The 20,986-nt window shown below is 37.0% G+C and overlaps 1 protein-coding gene across 4 annotated transcripts in view; it reads right to left on the bottom strand.

The window, feature by feature from the left end:
* TAB2 (TGF-beta activated kinase 1 (MAP3K7) binding protein 2) overlaps positions 1-20,986 on the bottom strand; it is an 89,389-nt gene that overhangs the window by 21,804 nt on the left and 46,599 nt on the right. For all 4 annotated transcript variants that reach the window (XM_017505754.2, XM_037730371.1, XM_017505756.2 and 1 more), the window contains one exon: positions 14,094-15,594. In XM_017505754.2, coding sequence (XP_017361243.1) covers positions 14,094-15,594 — 1,501 coding nt within the window. The remainder of the gene's footprint in view (positions 1-14,093; positions 15,595-20,986) is intronic.

The raw sequence follows: 20,986 nt of genomic DNA on the forward strand, positions 1-20,986 counted from the left end.
GGTTGGAAAGAGAGGCAGAGCTTACAATATAAGGGCCAATATTATTAGGTGAAACTAGAAATTCATATCTAAGTTATAAAGAATGACTGTAAATAGTGAAGAGATAATCACTTATACTGTTTTTTTGGTTTCTGTTTGTATTGGCATGCAAAGAAAAAGTTATAAACAAAATCATACAAACCACACATATAGATGAACTAGGCTCATGCACAATCTAGTAATAGATACTCAGACAGAGGGATGATTTGTTACACAGACTTCAATAAAGAAAAAAAAATTCTCTATCTTTGTGATTTATTTACCTATAGATAAATACCGGCTTAATTACATTAGCCAGGCCTTTTGTTTAAAGATGGCTGACTGAACATTATACTGAAAGAAACTTCTGTCTCCTGAAACCCCATAAAAATGTGGTATGAATGAAAAAGGTATAATCCACCAACAATTAAGAAGAAGGCAATTAACTGACAACAGATGTCAACAAGTTTCTGGAAGGCTAGAAACAGATGGAATGACAGCCAATTGAAGGAGTGGAGAAAGCTGAAGTCTCATGGACAAGGAGGGTGCTGTAGACTAAATGGCAGCCCATCTGCCCTGCAGAAACCTAAAAAGGCTCTTGACTTTGGAAAGTGCAGGTAACAACAGAAGGCAGGAGTTAGGACTGGGCCAGAACACAGAGGCTTAATTAGCTATCTGTCTATGGAACAGTCAACCTCTCCCTATCCTAAAGGGCAGGTAGCTGCAGGTTTATTTTTAAGTCTCTCCTCCACCCCCTCATTTCCCACCCTGACCCCCCTATACACAGAACACTAGGTGGTGATGAGGGACAACTCTTGTTGTAGCTGAGTCTTCACTTATTCACCATAAAGCCAAGTTAGCCAAATGATAAGTCTCACTTTCATACCCAGGGCTTTCAGCCAGCCTTTATAGTACTTCATCCTTAAAATATAAACTAACAGCCAAGGATCACCTCATACTTGAAGAAAATCTGATATGAATGTGAAAGGGGTGCATAAACAAAGAAAAAAAACTAAACCCAGATTAAGTGAAGACAAGACAGTTAGAGAGATGAGAACTTAAATTCTGATTAATACCATTAAGAGATTTAAGACACTATTGTACCCATAAAACAATAATCTTCTTTGAAAAAGAATCAAACTAGCTCTCGGAAAGTAAAAACATCACTGCTAAAATGAAAATTTCATATGTGAGATGGGAAAAAATTTAAGGAAATCTCCTAAAATGTAGAATGGAAAGACAAAGAGGGGCCAGATATGGTGGCTCACGCCTGTAATGTCAGCCCTTTGGGGAGGCCTAAGAGGGAGAGTCATTTGAGCCTAGGAGTTTCACCAGCCTGGGCAACAAAGGGAGACACTTTCTCTACAAAAAAATTAAAAAATTAGCCAGGCATGGTGGTACATGCCTGTAGTCCCAGTTACTTGAGAGGCTGAGGTGCAAGGATCACTTGAGCCTGGGAAGTTGAGGCTGCAGTGAGACAAGATAGCACCACTGTACTCCAGCTTGGGCAACAGTGACACCCTGTCCCGGACACCCCTAAGAAAGACAAAGATATGAAATATGCTGAAGATTTAATGAGAAATTGATAGCATTAAATAGCTGAACAAGAGAAGATCTAGAAAGGGACAATGGAAAAACCACCTTGGGGATCAGAAAAGAATTTCCCCAGGGCTGAAGGGAGATACTAGCCTCTAAAATGGAAAAGTCCACTAAATGTAGGACAGGGTGACTAAAAAAGAAAAAACAACGTACACCATTGTAAAATTTCAGACTACTAAAGACAAAGAAAGATCTTAAAAATTTCCAGAAAGAAAAAAAGTAGATCACATACAAAGGTAGAAGAATCATACTGACATCAGATTTCCTCAGGGATAAAGAAATCACAACATTTTTCTGAGGAGAAATGATATTCAACCAAGAATTCTATATCTAGCTAAAAATATGAGGGGATTTCCAGATATTTAAGGATTTAAGAGAATTTAGCTCCAAAGTCTCATTAGGAAAATACTTAAAGAAACATTCTAGCAAAATGAAGGCAAAAACCAAGAAGGATGATAACATAAGATCTGAGAATGGTGACACTAATTTATGACAGGGAAGAAAGGACTCCAGGAAAAAGGAACAGATGATATCTTGGAGGTGCCGAAAGGATATGATAAAGGCAGAAAACAAGAACAACAAAAATTAAAAATTCCAAGGAAAACAGATAAATGATTGGGCTCTGCCGTGAACATTTAATAGTCTGACACACACACACACACACCCACACACACACACACACACACCCACCCACCCCTTTGCACCATTTATTAAGTTTCCGCTTTTATAATCAACCTACAAACCAAGCACAATAAATAACTGCTATGGTCTAGGTGTTTTTGTTCCTCCGAAATTTGCACGTTGAAACATAAACCCCACTGTGACGGTGTTAAGAAGGTAAGGCCTTTGGGAAGTCATTAAGTAGGGAGGGCTCTGTGCCCTGGAAGGGGATTAGTGTCCTTATCAAAGAGGCCTGGGGTGGCTTGTTCTCCCCCTCTCTCCTTTCTGCCATATGAGGACACAGAGAAAATACCAACTATGAGGAAACGGCCCTCACCAGACACCAAATGTGCTGGTGCCTTGATCTTGGACTTCCCAGCATCTAGAATTGTGAACAATACATTTCTATTCATAAATTACTCAGTACTTTGTTACAGCAGCCTGAACAGACTGAGACAAAAATTATAAACAAAATGTGAACATTACCTACTATGAATACATATTATGGAAGTAAAAATAAAGATGACACAAGTTGGGTAGAGAAGTGGAGAGAAAATAAGAGGTGTTGGTAGTCTACATGTTGTCAGTGAAAGCCTTATTTATCAAACAAGAAGTTAGCAGAAAACAATTTAAAGGCGATAAAACAGCATAAATATATTTAAAAAGCTACAATGAAGCTTGATATAGATCTATATATAATGTTTTATAATACATATATGTAATTACATGCAGAAATATACAACAATATATATTGAGTATATATAAATGTATGTATAAAAATATGTATACCCTGTTAAAATTAAAATATCTAATTATATACAAGTAGTTAAACCATAATAATAAGGCATAAAGGCTTGCTACAATTTCATCTGTGATATTTACACTGTAATGATGTTTTACTTATTCAGCCAAATATACATTAAGTTTTCACTATTCTGAAATTCAAGATAATCTGAAAAGTAATGAAGTTAAATTTTGTACCTTTTCAAAAGGCATTAAATAAAATTATCATGAGTGAAGTGTGAAGGACAGAAATAAAGTTAAGGAAACAATTTCAAGAGGTTACATATTATTACTTTGTATTTATAAATCATCACCACATTAAAAGATAATCTTTTTTTTGTTAGACTAGTTCATTTCATCTTGCAATTGGAAAAATTAAGCATTTCAGGTTTTTCATTATCAAATATATTTTTCTATTAAACCTAAAGCTCTGAGGGTAAAAACCGAATTCAATTTTATGCCACTTAACATCTTACACCTTGAAAACTGTAGGCACTAAAGATCTATTAAATGTAAAATAATGACAATTTGATTTTTAATGAATTGAGCAAAATATAAATTTTAAGTCCAAGAAATAGAAACTGATAAAACAAAAACTTGACATTTATTTTGATGTCTCCTTAGCTTTACTGTTTTTTACTTAACAAGATTTAATGCATTACAAAATATGGCAAGACTTTTAAGATGCTGATGCTGCAGACAGATGATTTTTTTATATAATGCTGGTTCTACCAAGGAAATAAAGTAAGTGGTATATTTAGCACCTTGATTATATACTGCAGGTAAAGAAAAAATATTCAGTATCTTTTAAAACTTTCAAAGTTAAATTTTAATGGATAAAGGTAATTCAAGCATGTAATGCTCTCTTGTGGTTGTTAAAATGAGTACTAAGCAAATTCAAGCACCAGGGCTCTTAAACCACTGCTGCAAGCATTCAAAATGTTTTATACAGAAAGCTCAGTACTTACCCAACTTTTGTCAGCTCATGAACAATGGAGAAAATTTCTTACTGAATTTATTTGAAATTTAAAAAACACACTTGAAGTTCTAGATGGTGTTAGTTTTATTAATTTTAGTTATTCTTTTTTCTTTTTTTTTTTTTTTTTAGACCGGGGTTTACCATTTTGGTTTGGGGTGGTCTTGAACTCCCGACCTCAGGTGATCCTCCCACCTTGGCCTCCAAAGTGCTTGGATTACAGGCGTGAGCCACCATGCCCGGCCCAATTTTAGTTATTCTTTACTGTAAATAATATCAAATTTCTCCAGGAGTTTTCAAAAATCTAATAGGTACTTCTAGCATCTTTTTGTTTTTTTTGTCTGTGATGACAATTTTACATGTCTAAGTCAGACACAAGCCTAAGTCATGCCTAACTAAGTCATTGTACCTAGGAAAGTACAATGTCAGCTTCTAAAATAAATTAAGATTATTCCAGGCTGTAACTTTGTTGACAGCAGGAATCGTATCTGTTTTATATATCACTGTATTACCATAGTTACTTATTTGGTGATTGAGTCATAAAAAGATTCAAAGATGGCAATTATAACTTTAAAGCAAACTGTTTTAATCTATTTTGTCATTTTTAAAGGCAGTTTGAAGTCAGATCTTGTAACAGTGCTGCAACTAGGCCCGTAATCTGGGCAACAGATATAAAACAAAAGTATGAGGAATGATGTTTCATCTGTGTAATTATTTTTAAGAAATTTAAATTATAAAAAGGTATTAATAAGAGACGGATTTTTGTCATTTTATAACTGGTGAGATCTCTTGCTAGATAATAATTTGCTGGCCTTTATTTTACATAATTGAGACTGTGCATGTAATCTTACAGCATTAAGATACAGATATTATCTAAAACTTTTATTTTAGACAGAATGAAAACAGGATAGAGGTATCAAGAGCCTCAAAACAATGTAACAGGATGAACCATATGGGAAGTGGGACTGTTCATGGCTTAGAAAGGTTTATGCTTTAAAAGAAGATATGGTAGCTGTTTCCAAGTTTCTGAAGGGATGCCATGAGACCGGTTCAATATGGTTTCAAGGTAATACCAAAGAGAAAATACACCATAAGATTTGTTATTCTTTTTTCAAAATCTTTGAATAGGGAAAGGCTTTCTAAATAACACTCAAAACCCACACAAGCCATTAGAGTAAAAGACTGAGAAGTCTGAATACGTAAAAGTAAAAAATTCATATGGCAGAAAAATTTTAGTGACTAAGTTAAAAGTAATAACAAAGTAGAAAGAATAGACTAAGCATTTTACAAAAATAGGCAAGTTAACGAGGTGATAAATACAAATTGTTGGAAAAAGAACACATGAAAAGATGTTCAACCTCAATCATATTTAAAGATGGAAATTTAATTTAAGCTCCCCCCAAAAAGATAAAAATTTAAAAAACCCAAAGCAACAATATATTTTTACTTATTAAACTGACATATTTTTTTCAATCACCTACAAACATGAGTGGGGAAGGGAAGAAGGAAAGAATATTCTTATAAATATTACCAAAAATGTTCCCCATTTATAAGTACGGGAGCATAAACTGGTAAAATCTATAGAGAGCCTCAAAATTGAAACTGTCAACATTTACTGGCAGCTGTTAGTGTCCTTCCCCACATTGTTCTGGCTCTCTGTCTCCCAGGTATGTGGTAGAACTGTGCTGCCCTGTTTCCAGTGAATTATGTGTGGCTATGTGCTTTGTTTTAGCTACAGAGTAACATGCGTTGAAGCAGAGGCTTACAGAGCCACTGCTTACCTGCTATGTTTCCTTGGTCATGGAAGCACAGAGATGGAGTTTCCCTTAACCTGGGTCTCTGGGTGAGAATGATGAGGAACAGAGGCCACCAGCTAATCTATATTGGACAAGAAATGTGAGCTCGAAAAAAACTTTTGTTGTTTTTAAGACATGGCCTTTCTATCAAAATTAAAAACACATATATCCTTGGACACAGCAGTTTCACTCCTAGTAATTTCACAGTCTGCCAAGATACTTGGATATGGGTACAAATATGTATACACAAGAATTTTTATTGCAGCACTGTTTGTAAAAACAAGAGTAGTAACTACTTAAGGCATATAGAACAATGGAAAAGAACTGAGAGTCCAGCAATGAACTCACATTTTTATGGTCAACTGTTTTTTTTCTTTTTTTTGGGATGGAGTTTTGCTCTTTCGCCCTGGCTGGAGTGCAGTGGCGTGATCTCGGCTCACTGTAACCTTCGCCTTCTGGTTTGAAGTGATTAACCTGCCTTAGCCTCCTGAGTAGCTGGGATAACAGGCGCCTGCCACCATGCCTGGCTAATTTTTATATTTTTAGTAGAGACAGTCTTTCACCATGTTGGCCAGGCTGGTCTCGAACTCCTGACCTCGTGATCCGCCCGACTCAGCCTCCTAAAGTGCTAGGATTAGGGCGTGAGCCATCGCGCCCAGCTCAATCAACTGGGTTTTTACAGGTGTGCCAAGATTACTCAATGAGGAGAAAAAGTCTTTTCAAAAAATGGTGCTGCTGAGATACTTGGATAGCCACATGCAAAAGAATGAAGCTGGATTCTTATGCCTCATGCCATGATATAGAAGTAAATCAGAATGGATGAAAGATCAAAGACCAGAATATAAAAACTAAAACTATATAACTCTTAGGAGAGAAAATAGGGGTAAAGATTTACCATCTTTTCCCTTCATGACCTCAGATTTAGAAACTGATTCTTAGGACACCAAAAGCAAGAGCAATAAAAGAAAAAATGCATAGAGTTTGTACTTCAGCCAAAGAAAAAACTTGTGCTTAAAAGGCACTATCAAGAAAGTGAGAAGACAATACACGGAATGGTAGAAAATTGCAAATCATTTAAGGTACTTATTTCTAGAATGAACAAAAAAATCATAGAACAATAAAGATGTAGAAGTTAATGATAAAGACGAATAACCTAATTTGAAAATAGGCAAAAGCTATGAATAGGCATTTCTCCAAAGAAAATATGCAAATCGCCAATAAGCAGCACATGAAATGATGCTTGACATCATTAGCCAATAGGGAAATGCAAATCAACACCATAATGAAATACTTGCAGCCACAAGGATGGCAAGTGACACAAAGTCAGATAAAAGTGGTGGTGAAAATGTAGAGAAATCAAAATCCTCATACACAGCTGGTGAGAACGCAAAATGGTACAGTCACTTTGGAAAACAGTATGGCAACAATTCCACTGCTGAAAGGTGAAAAAAAAATGTCTGTCAACTGATGAATGAAGAAACAAAATGCAGTATATTTACATAACGGCATACTTGGCCATAGAAAAGGAACAGACATGTTGCTACACCATGGATGAGTCACAAAAGATCAGATTCCATTTTATATCAAGTGTCCAGAATATGTAAATTTATAGAGACATAAAGTAGATTATAGTTGCCTAGTGCTGAGGGTGGGGGGCAATGGGATAGGGAGGTTATGAGGTTTCCTTTGAGGAGATGGAATTCTACTGGCTTGGTGACGTATGTACATATGAGTGAATAAAAACTGACATATACTGTAAGTCAACTTCACTGTATATTAACATCTCAATAAAGCTGTTAAAATGACTAAACATTAAAAAATTTAAAGAATAAAACAGATTTAAATATCTTAATATATTAACCAAATATGTATTGTTCTCACATTTAGTAAATGTCTGTCAGACATGTTGTAGAATATGTATATATTGTATAATCCCACATGCTCACAGACCCATGGGCATACTGTGTTCCTGCTTTAAAAACTGTATGTGTACACACATACATACATACACATACGTATGTGTATGTGAATATAAGGGAATGAATGTAATGGGAAGGAGAATATAACGGGAAGGGGCTGAGTGAATATAATGGGAAGGGGATAAACAACTGCCAATGGAAAAAACCTCTAACAGTTAAATAATGGAAAAGCTAGAGGAAGTAACAGGTCAAAGGTTGAAAGGAGACACATTTTTATTGTATTTCTGTTTTTAAAAATTTCTTTTATTATGTGTGTTATTTTCATAACACTTTTTAAAGGTATTGGTTTAATGGAAGAAATAACTAGCTAGTAGGTAGAGCTCTCCAAAAACAGAATATGCTACCTTAAAAGGCAGCTTGTGTCTCATAGGAATTAAAGTATAGAATGGATTTACACTTGATAGGCTGCATGGGTACATGGACTGGATAAGCTCTGGACCAGAATTCTTCATGCCCTTTAAAGTCTCTTTCAACCCTGACATTTATCCCAAATTAAAAAGGTATTTAGTCTTAAGACTGGAAAGAACTTACAAGTAACAAGTACTGGGGATAATTTGAAAAAAAAAATTCTGTAAGTGGTCCAATATCAACTAGTCTTAATTATTGAGTTTATTATTTTAGAGACAAAAGCTTGCTACATTGCCTTGCCTGGTCTTGAACTCATGTACTCAAGCAGTCTTCCTGCCTCAGACTCCAGAGTAGCTGGAATTACAGGCACATGCTTTTGAACCAGGCTGTTATTTAATAATGTGATTTCAGCGTCAACACAGAACAAAAAGGCATTTCTAATTGACAGATACATAAAGTTAAACAAAGTATATGTTTTAGAATCTGAATGAAGTAAAATTCTTTTGAAAATAATATCTTGTTCACTGACTTTGTGCCATAAGGAGCATTTTTTATTAAATCTCATTAAAAAGAAATGTGATTTGGAGAGATGTACTAGTGAAAAATAGTAAGGAATGAGAAACACAAAGTCCAAGAAGCTAATTTTCAACTCATAATTTTTCTTACTTGTATTTGTATTTTAGGTTCAAAGTCAAGGCTGCTGCTTAACACTATACGGTAGGACCTTAAACATAACTAGGAAAAAAAAATTAAAGTATCACTAAAAATATTTTTAATTTTATATATGTAATTTTTTTAAATAATAAAAACAGTTTACCAGCTAAGTCAATACCACAGATGGATTTCTGTGGAAATCGTATTTGGCAGTAATGTTAGTTTTTTAAAGAGCTCCTGGCTCCTGCAGCAAAATAAGAAAGTGGGCCTTTTTTCTCTCCACCATGAAAATTTGTTGGAATGCATAATGCACTTTGTCCTCCATACCTATGAAAGTTGCCAGTGTTATAACAGGCATATCACTATGAAGAGACGAAACTAGAATGTCTCAGAATATGCTGAATGATAGTTTTCAATATTTTTTGGAAGCTAGAGTTGGGCGGTATGACTCAAGGGGGGAAAATGTAGCTATATGTGCCCACTGACTACCAATAAGAAAATTTCACTTCTATTTATGTTCTTAATGCGTAAAATAAGAATTTTCTTCATATCTACAAATTTTAAACTGAAAATTTCTCTTTAACCTTAATGGTACTCATTTTTGTCTGATTCCTGTAGTACTCGATCCTTAAGGAATCAAGTTTATTTCCTTTAGGAGGGATGGTGGTGCTGATAGTTAGGCTTAGTGCTGAAATGAGTGGGATCTTGATGTTTCATTAATTTACTTCTTTTTCTTTGGCTCCCTCTATAGCAGAGGGTGTATCAAACTATTTCTTTCACCAACAGAAATTTTCATTTTTAACAATTTTTATCATAGTATTTTTAGATTTCAAATGGTGGATATTAAAAGAAAAAGAATGCATTTTGGTTACCAAATTTATGTATGTATGTTCCCTCCTCAATTTGGAAAAAATATTTTCCTATGATTCTACTACCTGGCTCAACTTATTTTTCTACTCTAAAACAGTATTTCCAGGAGAATTAGAAAGAGCAGTTTCATTGCAGGAGACAGAGATACTTATTTTCTTTTTCTTACCCATACCACTCAGAGCTTAGAAAAGATCCTTGCTTAAAGATTAGGATTATTCAGCCCACCCCATTTAATAACTGCTGAGAGTGTTTGTGAACTACGTAGGGTAAAAGCAGAAAAGACGTTATTTTCCAGCGAAGGCCTCTTTTGTCTTGAATTAAGTCAATGTAACACTAGATCACGACTGTGTCACTAAACTGGGCCCAGTGGCTCATGCTTGTAATCCCAGCACTTTGGGAGGCTGAGGCAGGTGGATCACCTGAGGTCAGGAGTTTGAGACCAACCTGGCCAATATGGCAAAACCCTGTCTCTACTAAAAATACAAAAACTAGCTGGGCGTGGTGGTGTGTGCCTGTAATCTCAGCTACTCAGGAGGCTGAGGCAGGAGAATTGAACCTGGGAGGCGGAGGTTGCAGTGAGCCAAGATCGTGCCACTGTACTCCAGCCTGGGTGACAGTGAAGCTCCATATCAAACAAAAAAAAAAAAAAAGAAAAAAAAAGATTTGTGTCACTGGGTGATAGGTCCATCTGGATCAATACCAGTTACACAGTAAACAGAAACAAGGGGAAGAAAAGTTGGAAAACAGCACCAACCCCAAAACAGTGTGCACACACACACACAGATAATGCAAGACTATGTAGTCATATAAATGTTACAAAATTCTGTATGTACGTTTAAAGAAGATGATTATCAAGGTTTAGAGCTGTCTGAAGGCTGTTAGTTAAGAGAAGTAATTTGAGTGGCAGATTCTGGAGAAACCTGCTTTCTCGGTAGGCTTTAAGCTCTCAAGCCAGAGACTTCTCTCAACAGAAAGTTTTTTTATCTTTACTTTCAAGTACCTTCTGAAGGTGCTCTCTGGTTCTATCCAGGCGTTATTTTACTGTTTCAAGTTATTTCTACTTGTTGTTATCTATTTACTGTCCTATCTTTCCCTAAGGTTGCCTGTTTTTTTTTTTTTTTAATTAATGGATTTTTTAGCTCTCAAATTGAGGCACATGTGGCCCCCACAGTGTCTGTTGTACATTGGCTATGCATGAAGCTACAAGATATACTTGAAGTATCTTTCCAGAGGGTGTATTTTGAAAATCAGTAAAGAAAGACATTATATTGTAGTGGTTAAGGTTGTGGGCTTTGCTAACTTCCTAGTTAGGATTTTGACTAAGCCACTTGTTCTTTGACAAGTTACTTAACGTATCTGTTCTTCAATGGTTTAATCTGAAAAATAATACTAGTGCAAGTTAAAGGCCCTAAGGTTTGCCTTCTATGTTTAAGGAAGAGAGTAAGAAGGCCAGGAGGGTTGGAACACAGTGAGCAGGTGGTGAGCAAAAGGAAAAGAGATGGGGGGAGAAGCTGCCTATCCTGTAAGGCTTCATAGCTTTTACTCTGAATGAAATAGAAAGTGATTATGTGCAGAAAAGTGATATGATCTGATGCATGTTTTTAATAATATCTCCCTGGATGCTGAGTTGAAAGAAAACCACAGGAGGCAAGGGTGAGACCAGGTAGGTCACTGCAATAATCCATTTGAAAGGTGATGATGGCTCAGACCAGAGTAGTAATGATGGGTGTGGTAAGAAGTCACAGACCAGGTATGGAGGTCACACCTGTAATCCCAGCACTTTGGGAGACTAAGGCAGGCACATCATTTGAGCCCAGAAGTTCAAGACCAGCCTGGGCAACATAGGGAGATGTTGTCTCTGCAAAAAAATACAAAAAGTTAGCTGGATGTGGTGGTGTGCACCTGTAGTCCACCTACTAGGGAGGCTAAGGTGAGAGGATCACTTGAGCCCAGGAGGCTGAGGCTACAGGGAGCTGCGAACATGCCACTGCACTCCAGTTTGGATGTCAGAGCGCGACCCTATCTCAAAAAAGAAAAAAGGAATAGGAGGAGGGGAATTGGAGATAGGAAGTTTAAGAAACATCATACTTTCATATTCTAGTTAAATATGAATGTCTTTTTAATATTATTAAATGTGAATGCCTACTTTACTTAAAAATTTCCCTTACCAAATTATCTTCATAAAAAAATTGCTACTTAAAAATCAGCAACTATCCAAACATAGGAAACCTGATGTTTTGATGGAAGGAGACGAAGAGAAGACGACTTTGGGAGAAGGGGACAAATAAGTTATCAGTGAAAAAAAAAATAGTATATAACATTTATAAATTGCTGTAAAGACACAAAAATGTTTGTAGTTAATCACAGATATATGGAAAACGAAAGTTTTTTTTTTTTTTTTTTTTTTTTGAGAGGAGTCTCACTCTGTCACCAGGCTGGAGTGCAATGACACGATCTTGGCTCACTGCAACCTCCGCCTCCCAGGTTCGAGCAATTCTCCTGCCTCAGCCTCCGCAGTAGCTGGGACTGTAGGCATGTGCCACCATGCCTGGCTAATTTTTTTATTTTTAGTAGAGATGGGGTTTCATCATGTTGCCCAGGCTAGTCTTGATCTCTTGACCTCATGATCCATCTGCCTTGGCCTCCCAAAGTGCTGGCATTACAGGCGTGAGCCACTGTGCCTGGCCAGGAAAATCAAAGTTTTAACACAATTTCTAGGGCAATTCTGCCCACTGGCTATGGGCAGAAGACTGTGGTATCACTCATGTACCCCTAACATGCACACACACAAATAACATGCACACGCATACCTAGGCTTCACTTTAGTTAAGTTTGGGCTGAGCCCTGGTACTTTATTTTTGAGTGGGGGGCGGCCTCAGTATGTTGCCCAGGCTGGAGGGCAGTGGTGGCCTGCAGCCTCAAACTTCTGGGCTCAAGCAGTCCTCTCACCTCAGCTTTCTGAGAAGTAGGGACTACTGGGGGGTATCACTGTACCCAGCTAATTTTTTTAAAGCTCCATGAATGATAATGGAATTTGAAAGCACCACAACCAAGCTTGGATTAACAATATGTTAAAAACATAAAATAAGCCAAAACAATTAGGACCCCCTAAGAGACTCAGCAGTAAAATCACTGTATCAGAAATGTAAAAAAGGATGAGGATACTAGTGATAGTAGGGGCTGCATGCTGCCTGAGGGTGATGTATTTCCAACTTACATCTGATATATCAAACGATTCACTGCAGATACATAGATGGCTAAGAGATGCCCTTACTCTAAAAGACTCAGTTTATCTACAGACTGACATAAAAATTCAAGAAAACGAACAACTTCCACCTTCTTATCTAAATGAATTAAACAGTCCTACTGAAAATCACATAACTTAAGTCAGATAAAACATATAGCAGAAATTTCTCTATTTGAATTAATATAGATATAATTTAGTATTATGTCAATATCAACTAGTCTATTTCAGAAAAGGGCAATCAATCAAAATAGATTTAAAAGTAATGTCCTTGTAATTCCAAATAAAAAGAAATATCTTAACCAGCATTTAAGGGAGGATGAAAGGGACAAATACCAGGAACAAGATTCAAATTTCTCTTTGAGATAAATTATTCTAAGACTTAGCAGCAATAGATTTTAATATAAAATAAGACTAAAATGTTATATTAGAAAAATGAAGAATTCCCCACCCCCTACCCCGGAGAAAAGGGTTTCACTCTGTTGCCCAGGCTGGAGCGGAGTAGTATGGTCATAGCTCACTCTAACCTTCAAACTCCTGGGCTCAAGCTATCCTCCTACCTAACTAAGTCTACCGAGTTAACTGGGACTACAGATGCGTGCCACCATGTCTGGCTAATTTCAAAACTTTTTTGTAGAGACAGAGTCTTCCTGTGTTGCCCCAGCTGGTTTCAAATTCCTGGGCTCAAATGATCCTCCCACGTCGGCCTCCCAAAGTACTGGAATTATAGGCGTGAGCCACCATGGCCAGCCAAGAATTACTTATTCTTCAAATATCTGGTCAAAGAAGGCAAGTTACCATATTAGTCAAGAGAGTTAACTAGTTGCTCATTAAAATGTGTTTCCAGAAATTTTTACAGAAAATTTAAAGGGAAAGTCAGCATCACCACAGGTACAAGATTAACTGAAAAGTGTCATAAACATTAACAAACCAACCAACCAGGCTGATTACTCTGAAGAGCTGATACGCCAATTATTCAAACTTGCAGTTTTATAATAATAAAATAAAATTAAAATGTATATGAATACTCTCAAACGTTAAGATAACATTATTTGGGGCAATATTTAAACAATGCAATAATAATGCTAATACCCATTTCTGCTGTGAAAAATGTACACCAACAAGCCCAGCATGGAAAACTATCCCACCGTCAGTATTCATATTACCTTGTGTGTATGCAGCATCATCAGATCCCATACTCAGTTTCCGTGTTTCACTTATTCTATCCACATGTGCTAATGTCGGGTCTGTGAGGTGCTGAATATTCTCTGTTTCTACATAATGATCAGGATGGTTTAGAAGATTTGTAAGTTCAAAGGTAGGGGACACCACCCCTGGTGAAACTGCAGGGGGTTTATTGGGAGAAACCGTAATTTTGAAAGTGTATTTCGTATTGGGCTGAGTGACTACCACTCGAGGAGAGGTGGCAGAGTTATTGCCTATTGCTCGACTTTTGGGTGGGTGGTGGTGAATAAAGGCAGGACCCATGCTCACTTGCCCAGACATGTTCCTGGCGGCAGCAGATGCTCCAGAGTTTGTGGATATGAAGAGTGTGGGCTGATTCCGCATGACCTGTTCATCTCCTGTGGTGGCATTAGCTGAAATATAGACCTTAGGTTGACTACGGGACATCAGCTCATCCGTATTTGGGGGGCTGGCAGCTATGTAAACAGTGGGCTGATTTCTATTTAAGGTCTGGCTGTTGACTGAAGAGGAACTGCTAGAAGTTCGAGGTCCAGAAGAACGCAGTTTTGAAGAATTGTTTCTTTGTGGGGGTTCAAGTTTGATTTCAATCTGGTTTTTTCGAGGTCCTGTTGAAATATTCTGAATGTTATATTGGCTATGGGAAGAAGACTGTGAGCTACCAGATGAATGAATGGTTGGTGGTTGTGAAGTAGTAGGTGAACTGATTGGCATGTAGACATGAGAGGTCTGGTGGCCTTGCTGATTTGGCTGTTGAGATGAGGTATGTGACAGAGGATTAGATGCAGGACAAGTAGTCCAGGGACCAGGCTGTGAAGGTTGATAAACTTGCTGAGGGTTCATGGGGTTAAACTGAGATACCCAGCCAGAATGCTGTTGTGTCTGTCGAGTTGTACCACCAGGAGTTGTAATGTAAGGCCTAATATAGATAGAATTTCCCTGTGGACTGTTAAGTACAGGTGGAGGTACACCATGTATGTGCAAAGATGTAGGAGTATTACGACCAGTCTGGATATTTGGGGCTAATGTTACCATAATGGGATTAAATCTGGGAGTTTGTTGAGAAAGGCTGGATGTTCCTTTGCTGCCTAAGTGAAATCCAAGATGTGGTACTGAATTTGAGGCACCAGAAGAACTGGACATTCCAAAAACATTAAAGCCTTGAGGAACTTGAGCTGGTGCTGTCTGTGGCTCCTGCTGAAATAGTTCATTATTGGACTGGCCACCTTGAAGTTGTCCATCACTAATGCTGTGCGTTAGAGTCCTACTTCCATTCATTCTATTTCCTTCTCTTCCATGGTGGTAAATGTTCTGTGATTGCAAGTCCAAGTTGAGAGAAGTCATGTGATTGCGTAGACCAGAAATTCCAGAATCATCCGAAAAATTCAAGTCTCCTTCACCATAAAGATATCTTGTACTCTCCTGAGAGAGAACAGCACAGCAGGCATCCAGGTTATTATTATTCTACGAAAACAAAATAAAAACAACCTGGTATTAACAATCAGAAGCTAACGCTTATATTTGCATCTCTACAAATGCATGATTAACAAGTAACTGGCTAATACAATTATAACATATATTTGGATATTTAAATTTGAGAAGTATTTTTATGCAAATAATTGAATTAAAAATTCTCGCTACTAATGTAATGGAAAAGCTCTAACAAAATGAATCAAATCATGGTTCCATTTTAGCAGCTACAATGGATAAAGAGAGTAAAAGGGATTCAGACAGATACAGTAAAATTATAATCTAACTAAAAAGGCAATTTTAATGTTGAACAAAATATAATCATTCAACTTAAGTATATAATACTATATAAACATTTTTAAAAAGCTAAATGGAAAAAATTGTCTAATAATGCTTGCACATTCAAATGCTATACAAACTTGTTTAAACGAATAAATATTTACATTTGTAGCATTTAAAGTTCTGAAACTCATACAAAAGTCATCTCAATTCCTCACATGCTTCCTCTTGTGCAAACTCACTCTCTCTCTTTGTCTGGAAGCTCAAGGTAGCCTCCAGAAGAACTAGTTCCTTTCTCTGCTTTTAGATAACATCATAAAAATCTACTCCAGAGAAATAAAAAAACTGCCAAAACTCAAATTGTTTTTAAATTCTCGAAAGACACTGACTAACCAGTAGTCATAAATTATCCATGAAAATGTTTGCCAAACACCTACTATATGCATAGCACTGTGAGCCTGTGGAAAAATCAAAGACATATAAAACCAAACTTTTCCCCTAGAAGAGTTTGTAACTCAGGGAGACAAACCACAGATTTCTGAAAAGGCAACATGAGTACATTCCAAATATTAAGTAGTACTGAAGTTCAACAGAGAATTCATATTGTAGGCTACTAAAGAAGGGACTGGGTTAATGAGGAAGATATGGCCTGATGGTTTTCATAGAATATGTAGAACTTGAACAACAACAGCAACAACAACAATTCTTGGTGAAGAGAATGGCACAAGTAAACAAGAACAAAAATGTGAGAGTTAGGTAAAAGCATGTTCCATACAAGGTGGCTGGAACAGATCTGGCTGGAGCTAAAGATTTGTACTGAAAATGTTGTTGAACAAATTGTTGCAAAAGCAGATTGGAAGTAAATAATGAAAGAGTTTTGAAAAATGAGTCACACTAGAGTTTGGACTGTATTATAAGCAATGAGGAGAGCTACCGAAAGTAGATGAACAGAGAAGACATAAATGGTATTCAAGGAAGAGAAGTCTATTGATACCTATGATGAATAAAAAGATGAAACATCTTTTGACAAAATGGCCAGTTAGAAGACATGAAGTAACGAGAGTGTGATGGTGGAAATAAATTTTTAAAAAATATAAATTGTCAACATAATTTGGTAACAAGAGAGAAAGAATTCAAATAAGCCTGGAAGATTAAGACCCTGACAGAAAGGGAGTTTTAGACTTAAGAAAGAGGAATAATCAAGTTAAAATGTTCAGAGGCAGTTTGATATGAGATAAAATCATATTAAGAAAGAAGGAGACAAAAAGGCATCCTGATGCCTTGTTAAGGAAATGACAGTTCACATTGTTTGAACAGGTACTACAAAAGTAAAGGACAGTGAGCAAGGTTTGACTTCCCCCTTCCTAAAACCAACAATTTAAATCTCACATGCTATAAAAATCCATTTATCCTACTTATAACTCTGAATTGATATATACTAATTTTTCAAATAAAGTTGAAAAGCTAATTGCAATCTTTATTAACGATTCCTTATATTTAGGCCTTATCTTTTGCCAAACCTGATTGGTGCTTTTGCTTTAAGTTAAATTTATCGCCATTCCAAGTAAATTCTTCTTCCTTCTAAGCCAAAGCCTAGAGACTTTATCTTCCTCTCACCTCCTCTCTGTCATAATTCTCAGATTAAAATTTATATTCCCTATTAAATCCAATTCCACACTTCCTTTGTAAAAGCTTGATACTCATATTTAGTCTTCCTCTTTAATTCTCTTGAGCTCTCAAAAATCCCTTTAATTCTTTATAATCTCTGTAATTATTCAATATGTTCATATTAAAAAGCAATATTCTAGTTCAGCTATACCATAATTTATGTGCACTCATGTTATTTATGCTCTACAGATACTACTTTCTTAACAGCGAAACATAAAGAACTTACAGGGGAAGATTAAAATAGGACAAGAGGAAATGTACTTTTTAATTACAATTTTTATTTTAGAAAATTTTAAACATATATAAAAATAGAGAGGAAATATAATAAACTCCCACATACTTATCACCCATCTTTAACAAGGTGAGTCTTTTTTCATTCGATATGCCTCAGCTGCTCCCCCTACCAAACTAGATCAAGTCTCAGACTCATCTTTTCATCTGTAAATATTTCGATATGTACTGTAAGAGACAGGGACTTAAAAACGTAACCACAATGCCATGATCATACCTTAAAATAATCAGTTCTTAGTATCACCCAATACTCAAATAGCATTAAATTTCCCTGTCTCAAAAATACTTTTGTACAGTTAGCTTAAATCAGGATCTAAATAAGGCCCACGTATTTCATTTGGCTGATAAGCCTTTTAGGTTTCTTCTAATAATCCGCCCCCTTCCCTCTTTTAAAATTTTTTCTAGCCATTTGTTTGAGAAAACTTGATATTTGTATAGAATTTCCCCTATTCTGGACTGCACCCTGTGGTCAATCAATTTCCCCTGCATTTCACTGAAAGCAAGTTCATGTATGAATTTTTGGTAAGACCATTCATAGATGTCCACTGTCACAGCACACAGGAGACACATCAATGTCTGCCTGTCTTTTGTGATTTTAAAACTGACTGATAGATTCAGATGTTGTCAGCTTGATCCAAATAATGATTTTTAGTAGCTACTGATGATCACTGCTTAGAAACACTATTTTATTAGGGGTGCTAAACAGTAATATTAGAATGTCCCAATTATAAGATTTTGGCCAGGTGCAGTGGCTCACACCTGTAATCTCAGCACTTTGGGAGGCCAAGGTGGGACAATCACTGGGTCTAGGAGTTTGACACCATCCTAGGCAACATAGTGAGATCCTGTCTCTAAAAAAATTGTGTTTTTAATTAGCCAGGCATGGCAGTAGACCTGCAGCCACAGCTACTTGAGGCTGAGGCTGCAGCGAGCCACGATCATCCCACTGCTGCATTCCAGCCTGGGTGAGAGTGAGACCCAGTCTCTTAAATGAATAAATAAACAGAAAGGATTTCATCTTCAATTCTTAGCAGCATTTCTTCCTTGAACACTTGCCCTCTTCAACTATTTGGTTACATTCTGCACAGAAGAGGCAGGATAAAAAATTCTTTTCTCCAGTTTTCAGAATAATAAATTGGGTCCCCAGCAACCTCCAAGGGTGACTATGATTTATTTTTAGTATCATTATAAACTCATGTATCTTTAATATTTTGATGTGTTTCAGTCAGTTTTGGTCATTATGATCCCTCTTTATGTTACTGGGAACAGCTTCAAGTTGGCTCCTGGGTAAATAACATGAATCCAGTAGTTTTTCAAAGCTTCTCTGCTTTCTGATGTGACAAGATGTTCCAGCTCATCATGTGCATCTACTCCAGACTTGGAATCAGCCATTTCTCAAAAAAGCCCTGGTTACTTTTAGTGAGAAAGGGTAGAGGACGCTCTTGAAGTATATAAAAAGTGACGGGATATATGAGTTTTTAAAAGGTGGAAAAATTACTGCTTTTTGGTATACAGCCATAAATATTCATTCTCCTCAAAGCTATAAAATGTCTGCATCATTTCCAGTTCCTCTTTCATTTTTCCCCAAACTTCTGCACAGACACAGAAATTACAGATGGTATCAAAGTATATATACCGTATTGAGGGAATGTGTTCTCTTTCCGGGTCCACAAGGGGGCGTAGTTTTAAGGGCAAGAACTTCCTAGCGCCATGCCCCCTTCCCATCTCTCTTCATCTGGGAGATTTAGCGGTTTATGTTTAGAAAGAGTCAAATCACTCCAGCGGAAGTTCTAAGGAACTCCTTTCATTGGCCTGGGGTCTTAGAGAAGGTGGAGGTTCCTCCTAGGTTAAAAGTTCCCTTCTCCCACACCCCTTTGGACTCCATGTTTGGGTCCCCTTCCACCAACACTCCCTTCGTTGAAGCCATCTTTCTCTCTCCTGGATTTTCCCTCTGGAGTCCCCTTCCACACTCTCTCGAGGAAGCCTGTCTTCCCCTCCTAAACTCCACCTCTCTCTGTTCCCTTCCACTCAGTGTGGAAGCTGCTTTCCTCACCTGGATTCCATCTTTCTGGATTCTCTCTCTCTGTTTCTCTCTCCTCCTCTGGTTTCTCTCTTTCTCTCTAAATAAATCACTTTCTACAAACATTTTTTACCCCAGCATTTACTGCACACTGTGCCATGGTCCCCTCTCTCATTCTTAAGAGGACAGGAGACCAAGAGCCTAGAGAAACGTCCTCTCAGGCGAGCTGCATCCATTAGGCAAGTGGAAAGGAATATGATCGCTGATCCCAAGAATCTCACAGTCTAGTGGAGGAGATTAATGTGAACACAAATGAAATGCAACATGGTAGGTGTTATAATAGAAATATGGATAAGGATGATGGGTGAAGGTCATCTGGGAAGGTTCCACTAAGTATATGGCACTTAAATATTAAGTATTACATATACTGAATGAACAATACTTAACGCGGTACTTTGAAAAACAATATCAATTTTAAACTTACAGATTCAATTGTCATTTAAACGAATTTAAAAACAGTAAAAAATTCAGTTAAAAATCAAAGTGAAAACTATGCAATATTTTCATATTCTTCTAAGTTTTAAGATTTAACTACCAAATATAAAAATAAACTTTGAAGATACAAATTACACCTGCTGGTTATAAGCTATCTTAGAGAATCCATACAGAAGGAAAAGATATGAATAGTTCCAAAAAGAGGGAACTATGCAACAGATAAACTTAAGAAGAGAACAACAGAGGATAGAAACTTTTGTTCTCTTCCTGAGAAGCAAGATTAAAAAAAGAACATGTACACAGAGTTGGTAGCATGTCATCATCCTTCACTAATTTTAAAAAGTTCTGATCTGGTCACGTGCAGTGGCTCACACCTGTAATCCCAGCACTTTGGGAGGCTGAGGCAGGCGGATCACCTGAGGTTAGGAGGTCAAGATAAGCCTGGCCAACATGGTAAATCCTGTCTCTACTAAAAATACAAAAATTAGCCAGGCATGGTGGTGGGTGTCTGTAGTCCCAGCTACTCAGGAGGCTGAGGCAGGGGAACCGGGAGGCGGAGGCTGCAGTGAGCCGAGATCACACCACTGCACTCCAGCCTGGTGACAGAGCAAGACTTCATATCAAAAAATAAGA

The sequence above is a fragment of the Cebus imitator genome, unplaced genomic scaffold (assembly GCF_001604975.1).
Source record: "Cebus imitator isolate Cc_AM_T3 unplaced genomic scaffold, Cebus_imitator-1.0 Scaffold341, whole genome shotgun sequence".
NCBI classification, from domain to species: domain Eukaryota; kingdom Metazoa; phylum Chordata; class Mammalia; order Primates; family Cebidae; genus Cebus; species Cebus imitator.